Source organism: Pituophis catenifer, unplaced genomic scaffold, assembly GCF_029215685.1.
Source record: "Pituophis catenifer annectens isolate HBS135680 unplaced genomic scaffold, rPitCat1.0.hap2 SCAF_15, whole genome shotgun sequence".
Taxonomy (NCBI): Eukaryota; Metazoa; Chordata; class Lepidosauria; order Squamata; family Colubridae; genus Pituophis; species Pituophis catenifer.
In genome coordinates this window covers 3,599,897-3,616,986 of record NW_027256895.1, presented here as the reverse complement: position 1 = coordinate 3,616,986, position 17,090 = coordinate 3,599,897, and the positions used below count along the sequence as shown (strand labels likewise).

General features: G+C 46.6%; 2 protein-coding genes across 3 annotated transcripts in view; one reads left to right on the top strand and one right to left on the bottom strand.

The window, feature by feature from the left end:
* Positions 1 to 2,300, top strand: part of GMPR2 (guanosine monophosphate reductase 2) — a 20,271-nt gene extending 17,971 nt beyond the window's left edge. For both annotated transcript variants that reach the window (XM_070953980.1, XM_070953979.1), the window contains one exon: positions 801 to 2,300. In XM_070953980.1, coding sequence (XP_070810081.1) covers positions 801 to 996 — 196 coding nt within the window. In that variant the 3' untranslated portion in view covers positions 997 to 2,300. The remainder of the gene's footprint in view (positions 1 to 800) is intronic.
* On the bottom strand, positions 2,048 to 17,090 carry TINF2 (TERF1 interacting nuclear factor 2). Its single transcript, XM_070953981.1, has 10 exons — positions 16,850 to 17,090; positions 14,356 to 14,460; positions 13,952 to 14,053; positions 10,190 to 10,300; positions 8,374 to 8,473; positions 7,874 to 8,015; positions 6,969 to 6,997; positions 5,199 to 5,251; positions 4,176 to 4,252; positions 2,048 to 2,384 (listed from the first exon to the last, which is right to left on the bottom strand). The coding sequence occupies exons 1-10, from the start codon at positions 17,063 to 17,065 to the stop codon at positions 2,363 to 2,365; spliced, it is 957 nt and encodes a 318-aa protein (XP_070810082.1). The 5' UTR covers positions 17,066 to 17,090; the 3' UTR covers positions 2,048 to 2,362.

Here is a 17,090-nt window from a genome sequence, read left to right as displayed (position 1 = left end):
ATAGAAAAATAGAAATCAGAAAGAGAAAGGAAGTTTCATCCTGGTCCCCCATTGGTAGTCTAGAACAGTTGTCTCTAATCGTGGCACCTTGGAGAAGTATGGACTTCAACTCCCAGAATTCCCCAGCCAGCCATTTCTGGGAGTTGAAGTCCGCAGGTCTTAAAAATGGCCGAGTTTGCAGATCATAGAGTCACGGGGCTGGAAGGGTCCTTGGAGGTCTGACAATGGAGGACCTTCCTGCCAACGCTCCTCTTCCTTTCCTTTCAAAGTTTGCAAAAAATAAAATAAAATAAAAATTGGGAGAAATCATTCCACACGGCCCTAAGAAAACAAAGTTTCTTTCTTCAAGTTTTGCCCTAAGAGATGTAAAAGAGCTAGCCGACCATAGAGTTCACGGGGCTGGAAGGGACTTTGGAGGTCTACCAATGAAGGACCTTCCTACAGCACCCCTCTTCTTTCTTTCCTTGCAAAGTTTACAACAATAAATCAATAAAATAAAAATAGGGAGAAATCATTCCACACGGCCCTAAGAAAACAAAGTTTAGAGAAAGAGAGTTTTTTTTTCTATTATAATAGAAAAATATAAATCGGAAAGGAGGAACGGAGGAAATTTCACCATGCTGGCTGGGGGATTCTGGGAGTTGAAGTCCACAAACCTTCAAGGGGCCGAGTTTTGCCCTAAGAGATGTAAAAAGAGCTAGCCAATCATAGAGTTCACGGGGCTGGAAGGGAGCTTGGAGGACTCTGCCGGCAGAGGACCTTCCTGCAACGCCCTCTCTCTCTCTTTCTCTCCCCTGCAGGGCATCGGAAGGCAAGGTGGTGGAAGTGCCCTTCAAAGGGGACGTGGAGCACACCTTGAGGGACATCCTGGGCGGCATCCGCTCCACCTGCACCTACGTGGGCGCGGCCAAGCTGAAGGAGCTCAGCCGCAGGACCACGTTCATCCGCGTCACCCAGCAAGTCAACCCCATCTTTGGAGGGGAGGATCAGCCTTGAGACAGCTGGCCCTGTTCCCTTCCCCACCTCACTTTCTCCCACTTTTCCATTCCGTGGAAGGCATTCCTTGCCAATAGCACTGACGGCGTTCCCTAGTTGGGTCGTGAAACGTCTGCAAGAAAACAACCAAGCTCAGCGCGCCAAGGACCCCCCCAGTCCTCCTCTCTCTAAACCTCACTCCCTAACACTGATGATGTTACCTAGTTAGGTCATGAAACGTCTGCAAGAAAACAACCCAGCTCAGAGAGCACCAAGGACCACCCCCAGTCCTCCTCCCCCTCCCGTTCCACAAACCACACTCCCTTTAGCTCTGATGACATTCCCTAGTTGAGTCATGAAACGTCGGCAAGCAAATCGCCAAGCTAAGAACACCGAGGACCTCACAGTCGTCTTCTCCACAAACCCCCGTCTCTCCTAGCCAGGGGTGGGATTCAAAAATGTTAGCAACCGGTTCTCTGCCTGGTTGCTAGGTGGGCGTGGCCATGGTGGGCGTGGCCTACTCAGCCTCCTGCACCATGACCGGGGCGGAAGGGGAATAAGGTCATTTTTGCCCTCCCCAGGCTCCGGGGGCTTTGTTTGAGCCTCCGGGAGGGCAAAAACGGCCTCCCCTGGCCTCCGGAGGCCGGAAATGGGCCAGTTTTCAGACTTCTGAAACTTCCGGTGGCGGGGGCTGTTTTTCATCCTCCTGGCATTCAGAAGGGGCTGCGTGGAGACTTCTGGGAGGGGAGGAGCGGGTGGGGCCAGCTAGTTCTTGCAATGACCGGTTTGGCGAACCGGATGTAAAATTAGCAACAGATTTGCCCGAACCGGCTGAATCCCACCCCTGCTTATATCACTGATGGCATTCCCTAGTTGGGTCATGAAACGTCTGCAAGAAAAAAACCCCCCAAACTTAAGAGAGCACCCAGGAACCTCCACCGTCGTCCTTCCCTCTGCAAAGCCCGCTCCCTTGTAGCACTGATGATGTTCCCTTGTTGGGTCACAAAACGTCCGCAAGCAAGCTCCCCGGCTCAGAGAGCCCTCGCCCCCCCCCCGGACCCCGCCGAGAAAGCTATGTGCAAAGTCTTTTTATTTTTCTGGTGCTTTCAAACATTCCAGTTCTGAAAAGGAGCCTCGGAGGCTCACAGTCTCGTCGTGAGCCATCCCTGAGACCAAGTCAAGAAAACTGTAGGCCGCTCGACCATCGTCTTGGCCCGAGACGGGGCGGACTCCCAATTGCCCAATTCCTCTTCCGTTGGCCCGATGAACCGAGCCGCAAAGCTTTCCTCGTGTTTTCTGAATAAAGTTCTAAAACCGTCGGCAAAGTTCCGGACTTCGGGAAGTCTTTTGCTGGAGGGGGCGGCCATCACATCGCCGGAGATGTCAATCATAACAGAGAACTATTCAACCTTGAAGGAAATTTTAAAAAAAGCCAAATGTTTAAAACGATTCGGGCACGGCCCACGGCCTTTTCCCAACCCCACTGGGCCTAGCCTCGTCCCCAAAACTAATCTTCCCAGGCGCCCTTCGTTTTGATAGGCGCTGAACTGGGGATCCCCTCCTCAGCTTCAGGAGCGCCCGGAAACGATGGCAGGTAAATTTTTAGCTCCCCATCAGTGTTCCCCGTGGTTGGGACAGGTGTGGTGGCCTTCGACTTAAATACAGGTAGTCCTCGACTTAGTTCATTTAGTGACCATCCCAAATTAGTGACGGCACTGAAAAAAAGTGACTTAGGATAGTTCATTCACACGTACAACGGTCCCAGCATCTCCGTGGTCATGTGATCCAAATTCAGATGCTTGGCAACTGACTCATATTTACGGCCCCGGAATCACACAATCCCCATTTGCGACTTTCCGACGAGCAAAATCAATGGGGAAGCCAGATTCACCAAACAATCAGGTGACTCATTCAACGACTGCAGAGATTCACTTAGCTGCCGAGGGCAAGAAAAGGTCACTAAACTGGGCAGAGCTCAGCGTCTCGCTTAGCGAAGGGAATGTTGGGCTCAAACTGTGGTCGGAAGTCGAGGAGTACCTGTCGATTCCCGTCGCTCACAGTGGGGAAACATGGCGGAAGCTGAGGACCGGCCTAGCCAAAGGAAAATTGTCTGGGTCAAGTGGGGTCTCCAATCTTGGCAACTTGTAAAATGTGGACTTCAACTCCCAGAATTCCTCAGCCAGCTTTTCTCCCCCCACTTCGCTGAAGTCAAGGTATATTATGCTTACTGCATTCCCACCTTCTATGAAGAAAGTTACCCGATACGACTGGCTGGGGAACTCTGGGAGTTGAAGTCCACAAGTCTTAAAGTTGCCAAGGTTGAAGAGCCCTGATTTAAGATTTGTGGACTTCAACTCCCAGAATTCCCCAGCCAGCTCTTTTTTTTCACTTTGCTGAAGTCAAGATATATTATGCTTACTGCATACCCACCATCTATGAAGAAAGTTACCCTACATGGCTGACTGAGGAACTCTGGGAGTTGAAGTCCACATTTTACAAGTTGCCAAGGTTGAAGAGCTCTGATTTAAGATTTGTGGACTTCAACTCCCAGAATTCCTTAGCCAGTTCCACCCCCCCCCCTCTGCTGAAGTCAAGATATATTACATCTACTGCATTCCCACCTTCTATGAAGAAAGTTACCCGATACTACTGGCTGGGGAACTCTGGGAGTTGAAGTCCACAAGTCTTAAAGTTACCAAGGTTGAAGACCCCTGATTTAAGATTTGTGGACTTCAACTCCCAGAATTCCTCAGCCAGCTCCCCCCCCCTTTGCTGAAGTCAAGATATATTACATCTACTGCATTCCCACCTTCTATAAAGAAAGTTACCCGATACGACTGGCTGGGGAACTCTGGGAGCTGAAGTCCACAAGTCTTAAAGTTACCAAGGTTGAAGACCCCTGATTTAAGATTTGTGGACTTCAACTCCCAGAAGTCTTCAGCCAGCTCCCCCCATCCCCTTTGCTGAAGTCAAGATATATTACATCTATTGCATACCCACCATCTATGAAGAAAGTTACCCAATACGACTGGCTGGGGAACTCTGGGAGCTGAAGTCCACAAGTCTTAGAAGTTGCCAAGGTTGGAGACCCCTGGGCTGCTGCAGAAAAGGTGATGGGCCGGTCCAGATTTTGGGCTGTCCCCCCAGTTTGTTTTTTTTTCGAGTTTAGCAACTTTTAAAGGGGTGTGGACTTCACTCACTGGCTGCTGCTGTCCCTGAGGTGCTCCTGAAAAGTGGGGATGAGGGTGCAGAGATGGGTACCCCAGTATTCACCCTGCTGTGGGGGGGAAAATGGAGGAACACTTGAGTATCTTCCCTCCTTTTAAGCAACTGCCTAACTAGGATCTGGGAAGGAGGAGGTAGAGGGAAGGAGGCGGGGGGTCTAAGGAGCCCATAAGTTATGTAAATAGAGAGCAAAATGCCCTTCCTCTTCCTAGCACTGATGTTGTTACCTAGATGGGTCGTGAAAGGTCTGTAAGAAAAGAACCAGGCACAGAGAACACCAAGGATCTCAGTTCCTTTTTCTTTTCTCCCCGCTCTTCCCTTCTCCACTCTGCACACCCCACTCCCTTCTAGCACTGATGGCATTGCCTGGCTGGGTTGTGAGATGTTTGCAAAAAAAAATAAATAAAAAAACAGCCCAGTTCAGGGAGTCCGAAGGACCCCACAGTCCTCCTCCTCCTCCCCTTCTTTTTCTGTCTCCCTTTTTTCCCCTCCTTTCCCTCTCTCTCTCCTCCTCCACTCCGCCTTCTAGCACATGACATTGTTTACTTGGGTTATGAGACGTCTGCAAACAAAACAACCAAGCTCAGAGAGCACCAAGCACCCACGTTCCTCCTCCTCATCGCCCTTCTCCACTCTGCACAGCCCACTCCCTTCTAGCACTGATGGCGTTGCCTGGTTGGGTTATCAAACGTCTACAGGAACACAGCTAAATTCAGAGAGCCCCACGGTCCTTCTTCTTTTCCCTTCCACAAACCTCACTCCTTTCTATAGCACTGATGATGTTACCTAGTTGGGTCATGGAATGTCTTCTAGAAAGGAACCAAGTTCAGAGAGCCCCGAGGGGCCCACATTCTAGGGGTTACAGTGGCTTTAATGCCACCAGGCCTTCAGTATGGAAGCCAAGTCCCCCCCCCCCAACTCCCTCTATTCATCCCGATCTACCAAAGCTTGGTCTTTATCCCGCCCACTATCCCATCATCCCTCAGCTGCTTCCTCACCTGAAAAGGGGAGGTGCTTCTTTCACTTTCGGAATCTGGCACCAGATCTTCAGCTGGAAAGAAGAAAGAAAGAAAGAAAGAAAGAAAGAAAGAAAGAAAGAAAGAAAGAAAGAAAGAAAGAAAGAAAGAAAGAAAGAAAGAAAGAAAGAAAAGGAGGGAAGGAAGGAAGAGAAAGGGAAGGAAGGAAGGAAAGAAAAAGGAAAGAGAAGGAAGAAAGAAGGAAGGAAGAGAAAAGAAGGAAGAAAAAGAAGGAAAGAAAGAAGAAACAGAAAAGAAAAAAAGGAAGAAAGGAAGAGAGCGAGAGGGAGGGAAGTAAGGAAGAAAAGGAAGTAAGGAAAAAAGAAAAGAGAAATAAATAAATGAAAGGAAAGAAAGAGAAGGAAGAAAGAAAAAGAGAGAGAAGAAACAGAAAGAAAAGAAAAAGGAAGGAAGAAAGAAAGGGTGAGAGGGAGGGAAGTAAGGAAGAAAAGGAAATAAAGGAAAAAAGAAAGGAAAGAAAGAAGGAAGGAAGGAAGAAGTAAAGAGAAGGAAGAAAAAGAAAAAGGAAAGAAGGAAGAAAGAAAAAGAAGGAAAGAAAGAGAAGAAACAAAGAAAAGAAAAAGGAAGGAAGAAAGAAAGGGCGAGAGGGAGGGAAGTAAGGAAGAAAAGGAAGTAAGGGGAAAAAAGAAATAAATGAAAGGAAAGAAAGAGAAGGAAGGAAGGAAGGAAGAAGGAAAGAGAAGGAAGGAAGAAAAAGAAAGGAAAGAGAAGGAAGAAAGTGTGAAAGGAAGAAAGAAAAAAAGAAGATAGAAAGAGAAGAAAAGAAAAGAAAGAAAAAGAGTGAAAGAAAGATTTATTTTCTAAGGAGGAGACCCACTTTAACAAATGTCTCACTTAGCAACATAAATTTTGGGGCTCCATTGCGGTCATAAGTTGAGGACTACCTGTATGCTCTCCCCCACCAGTGGCTTCCTGACCCGTAAGTCCCCTCCCCAGGTCTGCCATCCCCTCCACCCTGCTTGTTTTCTCTGCTCAAACCAGGGTATTTAATGCATGTGTGAATGTTGAACGTGTCATGCAGGGTTAGGAGTTAAGATCCGCTTGGATTCTTGCACCGAGTCGAGAAATTCAGCGCCTTCAGCTAGATTACAGATACTCCTCGATTTACAACCGTTCGTTAAGTGACCGAAGTTACAACGCAACTGGAAAAAGCGACTTCGGGCTGTTTTTCACGCTTAACGCCTGTTGCGGCCCCCTCCTGATCCCCGAGCGCGGAGAGTGGAGAGAAGGCGAGAACAGCGCAGACTGAGCAGGCTACTCGGGAGGAGAGCGCCCTGCCCCTCTTCACAAGGCACACCTGGGGACTGAGTCACAAGGCACACCTGGGGACTGAGTCACAAGGCACACCTGGGGACTGACGCTATGGGGAGGGGCATTTGTCAGGAACAAACGCTGAATTCCTGGAGTGTCGATTTCTGACGTTTGACCTTTCCTGGATTCCTGGCATTCTTGCTGGATTTTTGGATTAATTGCCTTGCTACTTTGCTCCCTGGATTCCTCGACTCGCCCTGCTGGATTTTTTGCTTTGCAGCCATGGCGGTCACAGCGTTGGGCTGGACTATTTGCAGCCAGAGGCTGCTGGAGGTATGTGTGTGTGTCATCACTTTGCTCTGGGACTTGCCAGAAACGTTGGCGCTTTTGGGGGGAAATTGGGAGCAATAAAGGGGCGGTTTGAACTGCCAGCTGCCCGTGTTGCCTCTGTGCCGTGCCCCGGATCGTCACGCAACTTACGTGTTTCCGAGGACTGCCTGCGCGAATCCCTGCAGATTAAAATAAAAGGGGATACCGTGAGCCATTTAAAAGCAGCAAGGTGAGCAAAAGGAGCAGCAAGGAAGGGGAAAGAGCAACTCCTCGACTTACGACCGTTTGTTTAGCGACCGTTCGGCCTTGAATAAAAAAAAGGGAGCCATTTTTCGCACATCCATTGCAGCGTCCCTGAGATTCGCGTGATCAAAATTCGCACGCTCGACAACTGACTCGTATTTATGACGGTCCCCGGGGTCGTCTGATCTCTTTTTGCGACCGTCTTGACGAGCAAAAGTCAACGGGGAAGCCAGATTCGCTTAACGACCCAGTTACAGGTAATCCTTGACTTAAAACCGTTCGTTTAGCGACCGTCCGAAGTTATTTATTTTATTCGATTTTTTTTTATTTATTTAGAACTGCAAAAAGTGACTTATGACCGTTTTTCAGAGTTACGACCATGGCAGCAAAGTTCAGACGCTTGGCAAATGACTCATATTTGTGACGATCACAAAGTCCGGGGGGGGGGGGGGAAGCGATCGCGTGATCCCCTTTTGCGACCTTCTGACAAGCAAAAACCACGAGGGAAGCCAGATTCACTTAACAACCGGGTGACTAACTTGTCAACCGATGACTCACTTAACAACCGCGTGGCGAGAAAGGTCGCAAAACGGGGCAAGACTCCCTTAACAAATCTCTCGCTTAGCAACGGAAATGGGCTCAAGTGTGGCCATAAATCAAGGACTCGCTGTATTAATAGCGGCAGGGATTCCCTTAAACGACACTCTCGCAATGGAGCAACACTTGCTTCACCGTCTCGCTTAGCGACGGAAATGCTAGCCTCGACCGCGGTCGTAAGTCGAGGACTCCCTGTACGGGCCGATATAGCTTACCCTTCTGAGATGCAGGAAGGAGAGTCCATGTTTCGGCTCCTGCCTGGCTGTGGGGAGCGAGGCGGCGTCTGGGGGTCTTCGTCCCCGCTTTGGCGTGGGGCGTTTGAGGGATGGGGAGGGGAGGTGGGAGGTTCCGCACAGCCTGGAGGACAGGGAGAAGGTTAAGGGACCACAGAAGACCCCCCCCCCAACCAGGGGTGATATTCACTTACTTCCCGTGCTTCGTAAATGTGAGCGATCGCACACGCTTGCTTAGCTCGCACACGCAGAGTCCACGCATGCGTCCGGCCTTCCGTGCATGTGCTTTGCTGGTGCACACGCCTTTCGTGCATGCAGCCGTCCTCAAAAACATGCTTAAATAGGATGGCATAAAGCTGGGGCGCCGGGGCGCCAGGTCGGGTCCACCCACGATTTCCGCAAGCGGTTCAGGCGAACCGGTCCGAACCGGCTGAATACCTCTGCCCTCCCCATCAGCTCCTGCGGCTTCTGGAAAGACTTACCAGCCCGCTGGTATCCCACAGCGCTCAAGTACTGGTTTAGAATGGCGGCACTGGGTTGGGGAAGCTGGCTGGGGGTCTCGAAGCTGGCAGCCTCCATCAGCTAGGAAGGAAAGATAAAGAGGAAGGGGATTTTCTTCCCCACTGGAGGGGCACAAGGCCAAACCCACCCCGCCAGGGAGGGAAAGGATGCTGGTCGTCCCGTTGGTTAAAGAACTCTGATGGGGGCGGGGGCTTCTCTTGACGTTGTCCCTGCCCTGTGGAATAGTCTCCCCCCCCCCCCCGAAAGTGGGGCAGCCCCCTCTCCCCCGCTCTCTTGGCCTTCTGAAAAGGGGGTTAAAACAAGGCTGGGTCTTGTGGGGGGAGGCCAGAAGTGTATACAATCTGCGGGGCTGGTCACCTAGCTGACTTTCGTGCCCAAGATAGGACTAGAACTCCCAGTCGCCTCGTGACTGGCCCAGAGTCACCCAGCTGGCTTCTTTGCCCAAGATAGGACTAGAACTCCCAGTCGCCTGGTGATTGGCCCAAAATCACCCAGCTGGCTTTTGGGCCTAAGACAGAACTAGAACTCCCAGTCTGTGATTGGGCCAGTCACCCAGCTGGCTTTCGTGCCTAACATAAAACTAGAACTCCCCATTTTCTAGTGATTGGCCCAAAGTCACCCAGCTGGCTTCTTTGCCCAAGATAGGACTAGAACTCCCAGTCGCCTGGTGATTGGCCCAAAGTCACCCAGCTGGCTTTCGTGCCTAAGATAAAACTAGAACTCCCCATTTTCTAGTGATTGGCCCAAAGTCACCCAGTTGGCTTTCGTGCCTAAGATAAAACTAGAACTCCCAGTCGCCTGGTGATTGGCCCAAAGTCACCCAGCTGGCTTTCGTGCCCAAGACAGGACTAGAACTCCCAGTCGCCTGGTGATTGGCCCAAAGTCACCCAGCTGGCTTCTTTGCCCAAGATAGGACTAGAACTCCCAGTCGCCTGGAGACTGGCCCAAAATCACCCAGCTGGCTTTTGTGCCTAAGATAGAACTAGAACTCCCAGTCTCCTAGTGATTGGGCCAGTCACCCAGCTGGCTTTCGTGCCTAACATAAAACTAGAACTCCCCATTTTCTAGTGATTGGCCCAAAGTCACCCAGCTGGCTTTCGTGCCCAAGACAGGACTAGAACTCCCAGTCGCCTGGTGATTGGCCCAAAGTCACTCAGCTGGCTTCTTTGCCCAAGATAGGACTAGAACTCCCAGTCGCCTGGAGACTGGCCCAAAGTCACCCAGCTGGCTTCTCTACCCAAGATAGGACTAGAACTCCCAGTCGCCTGGTGACTGGCCCAAAGTCACCCAGCTGGCTTCTCTGCCCAAGAGAGGACTAGAACTCCCAATCGCCTGGTGATTGGCTCAAAGTCACCCAGCTGGCTTTCGTGCCTAAGATAGAACTAGAACTCCCAGTCGCCTGGTGATTGGCCCAAAGTCACCCAGCTGGCTTTCGTGTCTAAGGCGGCACTGGAACTCCCAGTCTCCCAGCGACAACCATGTTACTAATTTAACAACTGCAGTGATTCACTTAACGGTGGCGGCCAACGAAAGGTCGTAAAATAGGGCAAAACTCACTGAAGGCACGTTTCACTTAGCAACATGAACGTTGATCGTTGAGGACTACCTGGAATTCATCCAGCCCAAGATGGTGGCTTTAGAGGTGGGATGGGAGGGCTTACAAGCCCCATGAGCTCTACCACAAAGCTGCAATGCCACTGCCCCAACCGCCATTCCTTTTTACCCCCATCGGCTCTTGTTCCGACTCCTGGTTTCCTCGCACCCCCCTTTTCGTACCATCTGGAATTGGGGCTCCGGGAGGACGTGTTCCAACTGGCAGAGATAATCGCAGAAGAGTTTCTCCACCACTTTCACAAAAGCTTCCCCGTAATCCGTTTCCAGATATTTCTAAAAGACACACACACACACACAAAAAAAAAACAGGACAGCCTTTATTATTTCAGGCCCAGAGGGATGCCCAGCGCACGGGGCTTTTTCAAGAGGCAACTGGACTTGCTGGTTTTCCGGTTAACATACGTGGCACACTTCAAACCCAAGAACACACTAAGGCAGAAAAGCTTGTCCACCCCAAGGATAAAACACCCAGATCAGAAACTTGAGCAACGTGGTCTATCCAATCCAACAGAGTGAGCCACGTGCCGATCTGTACATTGGGGGAAACAAAACAGCCACTTCACAAACCCATGGCGCAACATAGCAGAACAAACACATCGGGACTAGATTCAGCAATCCATCTGCATTTAAAAAAAGACACAGGCCAGCTCTTTTGAGCTGCGGTGGCGCAGTGGTTAAGAGTGCAGCACCGCAGGCTTCTACTTCTGCTGGCTGCCTGCAATCTGGCAGTTCGAATCTCGCCAGGCTCAAGGTTGACTCAGAATTCCGTCCTTCCGGTGGTGGGTAAAATGAGGACCAGGATTGTTGGGGGAAATATGCTGACTCTGTAAACTGCTTAGAGAGGGCTGTGAAGCACTGCAAAGCGGTACATAAATCTAAGTGCTATTGCTATTTTGAAGACAACGAAGTCCATATTTTGGACAGAAGGGATTGTTGGGTTGAAAGAGGGGTTAAAGAGGCCATGTAGGTCAAAATTGAAAATCCAGTGCTCGAACACTGGAAATTTTTAAGATGATGTTGGATAACCATTTGTCTGAAGTGGTGTAGGGTTTCCTGCCTAAGCAGAGGGTTGGACTAGAAGACCTCCAAGGTCCCTTCCAATTCTGCTACTCTCTTCTCTTCTCTTCTCTTCTATTCCATTCCATTCCATTCCATTCCATATATCCTGTTCTGTTCTGTTCTGTTCTGTTCCGTTCCATATTTTCTATTATTCTATTCTATTCTATTCTATTCTATTCTATTCTATTCTATTCTATTCTATTCTATTCTATTCTATTCTATTCTATTCTATTCTATTTTCTATTTATTCCATTCCATTCCATTCCATTCTTCTATTCTATTCTTATTCTTTTTTTCTCTTCTCTTTTCTCTATTATTCTCTTTTCTCTTTTCTTTATTCTATTCTATTCTATTCTATTCTATTCTATTCTATTCTATTCTATTCTTTTTTCTCTTTTCTCTATTATTCTCTATTATTCTTTTCTCTCCTCTTCTAATTATTCTGTTCTCTTCTCTTCTTCTCTTCTACTCTTCAATTCTTATTCTTTTTTCTCTTCTCTATTATTCTCTTTTCTCTATTATTCTCTATTCTATTCTATTCTATTCTATTCTACTATTCTATTCTACTCTATTCTATTCTACTATTCTATTCTTTTTTCTTTCTCTATTATTCTCTATTATTCTCTTTTCTCTCTTTTCTTTATTCTATTCAAATTATTCTGTTCTATTCTTCTACTCTACTTCAATTCTATTCTGATTATTTCTTTTTTCTTTTCTCTTTTTTCTATTCTATTCTATTCTATTATTCTATTCTATTCTATTCTATTCTATTCTATTCTATTCTATTCTATTGTTCTGTTCTATTCTATTCTATTCTATTCTATTCTACTATTCTATTCTTATTCTTTTTTCTCTTTTGTCTATTCTCTATTATTCTCTTTTCTCTCTTTTCTCTCTTATTCTCTATTCTATTCTATTCTATTCTACTCTTCTATTCTACTATTTTATTCTATTCTTACTATTCTTATTCTTTTTTTCTCTTTTTTTCTCTTTTTTTCTCTTTTTTTCTCTTTTTTTCTCTTTTTTCTCTTCTCTTCTCTTCTCTTCTCTTCTCTTCTCTTCTCTTCTCTTCTCTTCTATTCGTCCCTCTCTCAACAGTGGGGAAGGGATACGACATCATCTATCTCCAATCTACAACACAGTTTCCTTTCCACAGTTCCAAGAAGGCTCCACACCCAATTGCATCACTCAGGTGACCCTGAGGACACAGACAAATCTCCAAGCGGCCTTAACAACCTGCTAAAAGAATGCACGGGGTTTTCATGGCAAAAATACTGGAGTGGGTTGCCATTTCCTTCACCAGACGGTAAAGGACAGGAAGGCCCGGAGGAACATTGTCCATGGGGGTCGCAATGGGTTGGACACGACTTCACGACTAAGGGGGAAAAAAAATGTAAAATTTCTAGCTGTCTGCAAGGAGGAGAAATCCTTCCGTTCCCCCACCTCTCCCATCAGAGCCGAAGAAGCTTCTTGGACGAGAAGGGAAAGGTCTTCAAAAGAAAAACCAGAAAGTCCAATTGCCTCTTGAAAAAAAGCACCTTTGGGACCTGGATGATGGAGACTAGACACCGGGCTTTGTAATTTAAAGCCAAACACCTGTCCGGCCTCGGAGCAGCCTCTGTCATCTTTACAAAATAGCCCTTTGAAGACGAGGTTCTTAGCTCAACCGGTTCCTTCACTCTCACTTGTTTTCCCTTGTCTGGTTCAAGGGTTCCCTTTCTTATTGGGAATTTTACCAGAGAATTATAGTAAAGAAGATACATATTTGATTATTCATATAATAACAGCGGCTAGAATTGTATTTGCACAAAACTGGAAAGCAGTTCAAATCCCGCTGGAAGGAGAAATGATAAAAGAAAATTTTAGAATTGTGCAGAGGTGAATAGATGAACATCGAGGATAAAAGATAAAGAGGAGTCGATGTATTTCAAGACATGGGATAAATTTTATGATTGGTTAGAAAGGAAATACAGTAGAAATGATGGTGATGAAGACTGAAATATAGACAGAAAGAAAGAGAGAGAGAAATGAGAGATACCATATATAGATACTGTAGATAGATAATAGACAGAGATGCTGTAGGTAGACAGATAGACAGACACATGATAGACAGAAACAGATAGATGGATGATAGGTAGTTATAGAAATGATGGTGATGAAGATTGAAATAGACATAGACAGACAGACAGACAGAAACAGAGAAATGAGAGATACCATACCAAAAGAAATGATGGTGATGAAGAGAGAGAGGGTGGGAGATGGAAGATGATAATGGAATGGAATGGAATGGAATGGAATGGAATGGAATGGAATAGAATAGAATAGAATAGAATAGAATAGAATAGAATAGAATAGAATAGAATAGAATAGAATAGAATAGAATAACATAGTTGGAAGTGAGCTTGGAATCCAACCCCCTCCAGAATAGAATAGAATAGAATTAGAATTAGAATAGAATAGAATAGAATAGAATAGAATAGAATAGAATAGAATAGAATAGAATAGAATAGAATAGAATAGAATAGAATAGAATAGAATATTCTTTATTGGCCAAGTGTGATTGGGCACACAAGGAATTTGTTTCTGGTGCATAAGCTCTGTGTACATAAAAAGACAAGATACGTTCGTCAAGAATCATAAGGTACAACACTTAATGATAGTCATAGGGTACAAATAAGCAGTCAAATCAGACTAGGAAACAGTCAATATAAATCGTAAGGATACCAGCAACAAGGTTACAGTCATAAGTGGGAGGAGATGGGTGATGATGATGATGAAGATAGACAGAAATAGATAAATAGATAAGATAAAAACAGACAAAGGGATTCAAGCTTTCTATAGAGCCCCTTGTCCTCCCAACCTTACCTGCACATATATTTCCTTCTGCATGCAGTCACTCAGCAATCTCAGCACCAGAATTCTGAAGTTTTCTTGGGCGGTTTGTACCATCTCCAGGTCCTGAGCCGTCTATGGATAGGAAAAAAGAGATGGAACGGCATAATTCAGAGAGAAAGAGAGAGAGACAGAGAGAGAGAGAGGGAAAGGGAGAGACGGAGAATCTCCTTAAGGCAGAGGGGAAGGGAGATATCCACAAGGACGGTATGGAGGACGCTAGGCTAGGATGATTCCTGAGTCTTCGGAGAGGGGCGGCATATAAATTGAATTAATTAAATTAAATTAAATTAAATTAAATTAAATTAAATTAAATTAAATTAAATTAAATTAAATTAAATTAAATTAAATTAAATTCTACGAACGCAGAGACTCACTGCTTTGGAGTGGTGGGGCGGAGCCTCGTTCTCTGGAAAGTAGGTATCGATAACATCGTAGATTTTCCCTTGGGGCTGATCTTCCTGCAACATGTTCATGACAATCTGGGTAAAAAGAGAAAGCAAGAGAAGGTACAATTCTCCCGGGGAAAAAAACTGGAGTATTTTTTTTTTTTTAAAAAAAGGTTCAAACTGGCTCCCACTAACTCAATACGAATGACTTGGGAGCGGCCAGATTGCAAATGTGGTTCCTCTTAGCTCCGTTTCGCCGTCTGTGCAACTTTTAAGACGGGTGGACTTCAACTCCCAGAATTCCCCAGCCAGCACAGGGGTTTTTTTTTTTCAGTGCCGTTGTAACTTCGGACGGTCCCTAAGCGAACTATGGTAAATTGAGGAGAGTTTTTTCCCCCCCATGCCATCACTCTGCTAAACAACTCATTCCCACAACACTGTCCAGCTATTTAATAAGGCTGTATTACTATTCGCCTTGTCATCTTTCCTATTACCTATCTCCTTTTCTACTTAGGACTGCAACTTTGTTGCTTGGATCTTTATAATTTATATTGTTTTATTTAGTTTCCTAGTATATGATTTAGGCTGATGGCTTATTTAGTATCCTATGACTATCACTAAGTGTTGTATCTCACGATTTAGGATGAACGTGTTTTTAGGATGACCATGGTCGTGATTGATCGCTTATAGGTTTTATGTACACAGCTTATGCACCGAAGACAAATTCCTTGTGTGCCCAATCACATTTGGCCAATAAAGAATTCTATTCTATTCTATTCTATCTATTCAACTCTTCTCTCCTCTCTTCTATTCTCTCCTCCTCTATTCTCTCTTCTCTTCTCTTCTCCTCTCCTTTTCTCTTCTCTTCTTTCCTCTCTTCTATTCTCTCCTCTCCTATTCTCTCTTCTCTTCTCTTCTCCTCTCCTTTTCTCATATTTTCTCCTCTTCTTTCGTCTCTTCTCTTCTCTCTCTTTTCTCCTCTTCTCCTCTCTTCTATTCTCCTCTCCTATTCTCTCTTTTCTCCTCTCCTTTTCTCTTTTCTCATATTTTCTCTTCTCTTCTTTCCTCTCTTCTATTCTCTCCTCTCCTATTCTCTATTCTCTTCTCCTCTCCTTTTCTCATATTTTCTCTTCTCTTCTTTCATCTCTTCTCTCTCCTTTCTCTTCTCTTCTCTTCTCCTCTCTATTCTCTCCTCTCCTATTCTCTATTCTCTTCTCCTCCTCTTCTCTTCTCTCTCCTCTCTTCTCTCCTCTCTCCTATTCTCCTATTTTCTATTCTCACTCCTCTTCTCTCTCCTCTCTTCTCTTCCCTCCTCCTCTTATTCTCTCCTTTCCTATTCTCTATTCTCTCCTCTCCTCTCCTCTCCTCTCTTTTCCTCTTCTCCTCTCTTCTCCTCTCTTCTATTCTCTCCTCTCCTAGCCTCTATTCCATTCTCTCCTCTTCTCCTCTTTTCTCTCCTCCTCTCCTCTCCTCTCTATTTTCTCTCTTCTTCTCCTCTCTTCTCTTCTCTCTCCTATTCTCTATTCCATTCTCTCTTTTCTCCTCTTCTCTCTTCTCCCCTCTTCTCTCCTAATCTCTATTCCATTCTCTCGTCTTTTCTCTTCTCCTCTTCTCTCCTCTCTATTTTCTCTCTTCTTCTCCTCTCTTCTCCCTTCTCCTCTCCTCTATTCTCTCCCATTCTCTCCTCTCTTTTCTCCTCTTTTCTCTTCTCTTCTCTCTTCTCCCTTCTCCTCTTCTCTACTCCATTCTCTCCTCTCTTTTCCTCTATTCCATTCTCTCCTCTTTTCTCCTCTCTCCTATTCCCTTCTCTTCTCCTCTTCTCCTGTCACTTCTTTTCTCTCTTCTCCCTTCTCCTCTTCTCTACTCCATTCTCTCCTCTCTTTTCTCTTCTCCTCTATTCCATTCTCTCCTCTCTTTTCTCCTCTCTCCTATTCTTCTCTTCTCTTTTCACTTCTTTTCTCTTCTCTCTTTTCTCTCTTCTCCTTTCTTTTCTTTTCTCTTCTCTTTTCTCCCTTCTCTTCTCCTCTTCTCTTTTCACTTCTCTCTTTTCTCTCTTCTCCTCTTTTCTTTTCTCTCTTCTCCTTTCTTTTCTTCTCTCTTCTCTCTTTTCTCCCTTCTCTTCTCCTCTTCTCTTTTCACTTCTCTCTTTTCTCTCTTCTCCTCTTTTCTTTTCTCCTCTCTCTTTTCTCTCTTCTCCTCTTTTCTTTTCTCCTCTCTATTTTCTCTCTTCTCCTCTTTTCTTTTCTCTTCTCTCTTTTCTCCCTTCTCTTCTCCTCTCCTCTCCAAACAGATTGGTCAGGGTTAGAGTTAGGGTTTCCCAAGTTCAGCCGCTTTTAAGACGGGTGGACTTCAACTCCCAGCATGCCCCAGGCAGCCAAGCCGGCGGGGGAATGCCGGGAGTCGAAGTCCAGCCGTCCTTAAAAGCGGCAGAGAGGGAGAAGGGCCCTCTTCATCTCAGTCGGCGCTTCCCGGGCCTCCCCACCTTGGCCTGCAGTCCCAGGCGCAGCTTGGCCAGGTGCTGGAAGGGCACCAGCTCCGGCGCCGCCTCCGCCACGCTCTCCACGAAGCTCAGGGCCCGCGGGAAGTCCGGGAAGCGGCGGCCCCGGACCACGTGCCAGGCGGCCGCCGCCACCACCCGCAGGGCCACGGAGGCGCTGGGACCCTCGGAGGCCGCCTCGCCCGGCAGGTCGTCGCCCATGGAAGAGGAGACGCCGCCGCAGCCG

Coding starts and splice junctions, on each gene's coding strand:
- TINF2 (XM_070953981.1), bottom strand. CDS start 17,065: ATGGGCGACGACCTGCCGGGCGAGGCGGCCTCCGAGGGTCCCAGCGCC. Junction 14,461..16,849: donor GCCTGGGACTGCAGGCCAAG/GTGGGGAGGCCC, acceptor CTTTTTACCCAG/ATTGTCATGAACATGTTGCA. Junction 14,054..14,355: donor CGCCCCACCACTCCAAAGCA/GTGAGTCTCTGC, acceptor TCCTATCCATAG/ACGGCTCAGGACCTGGAGAT.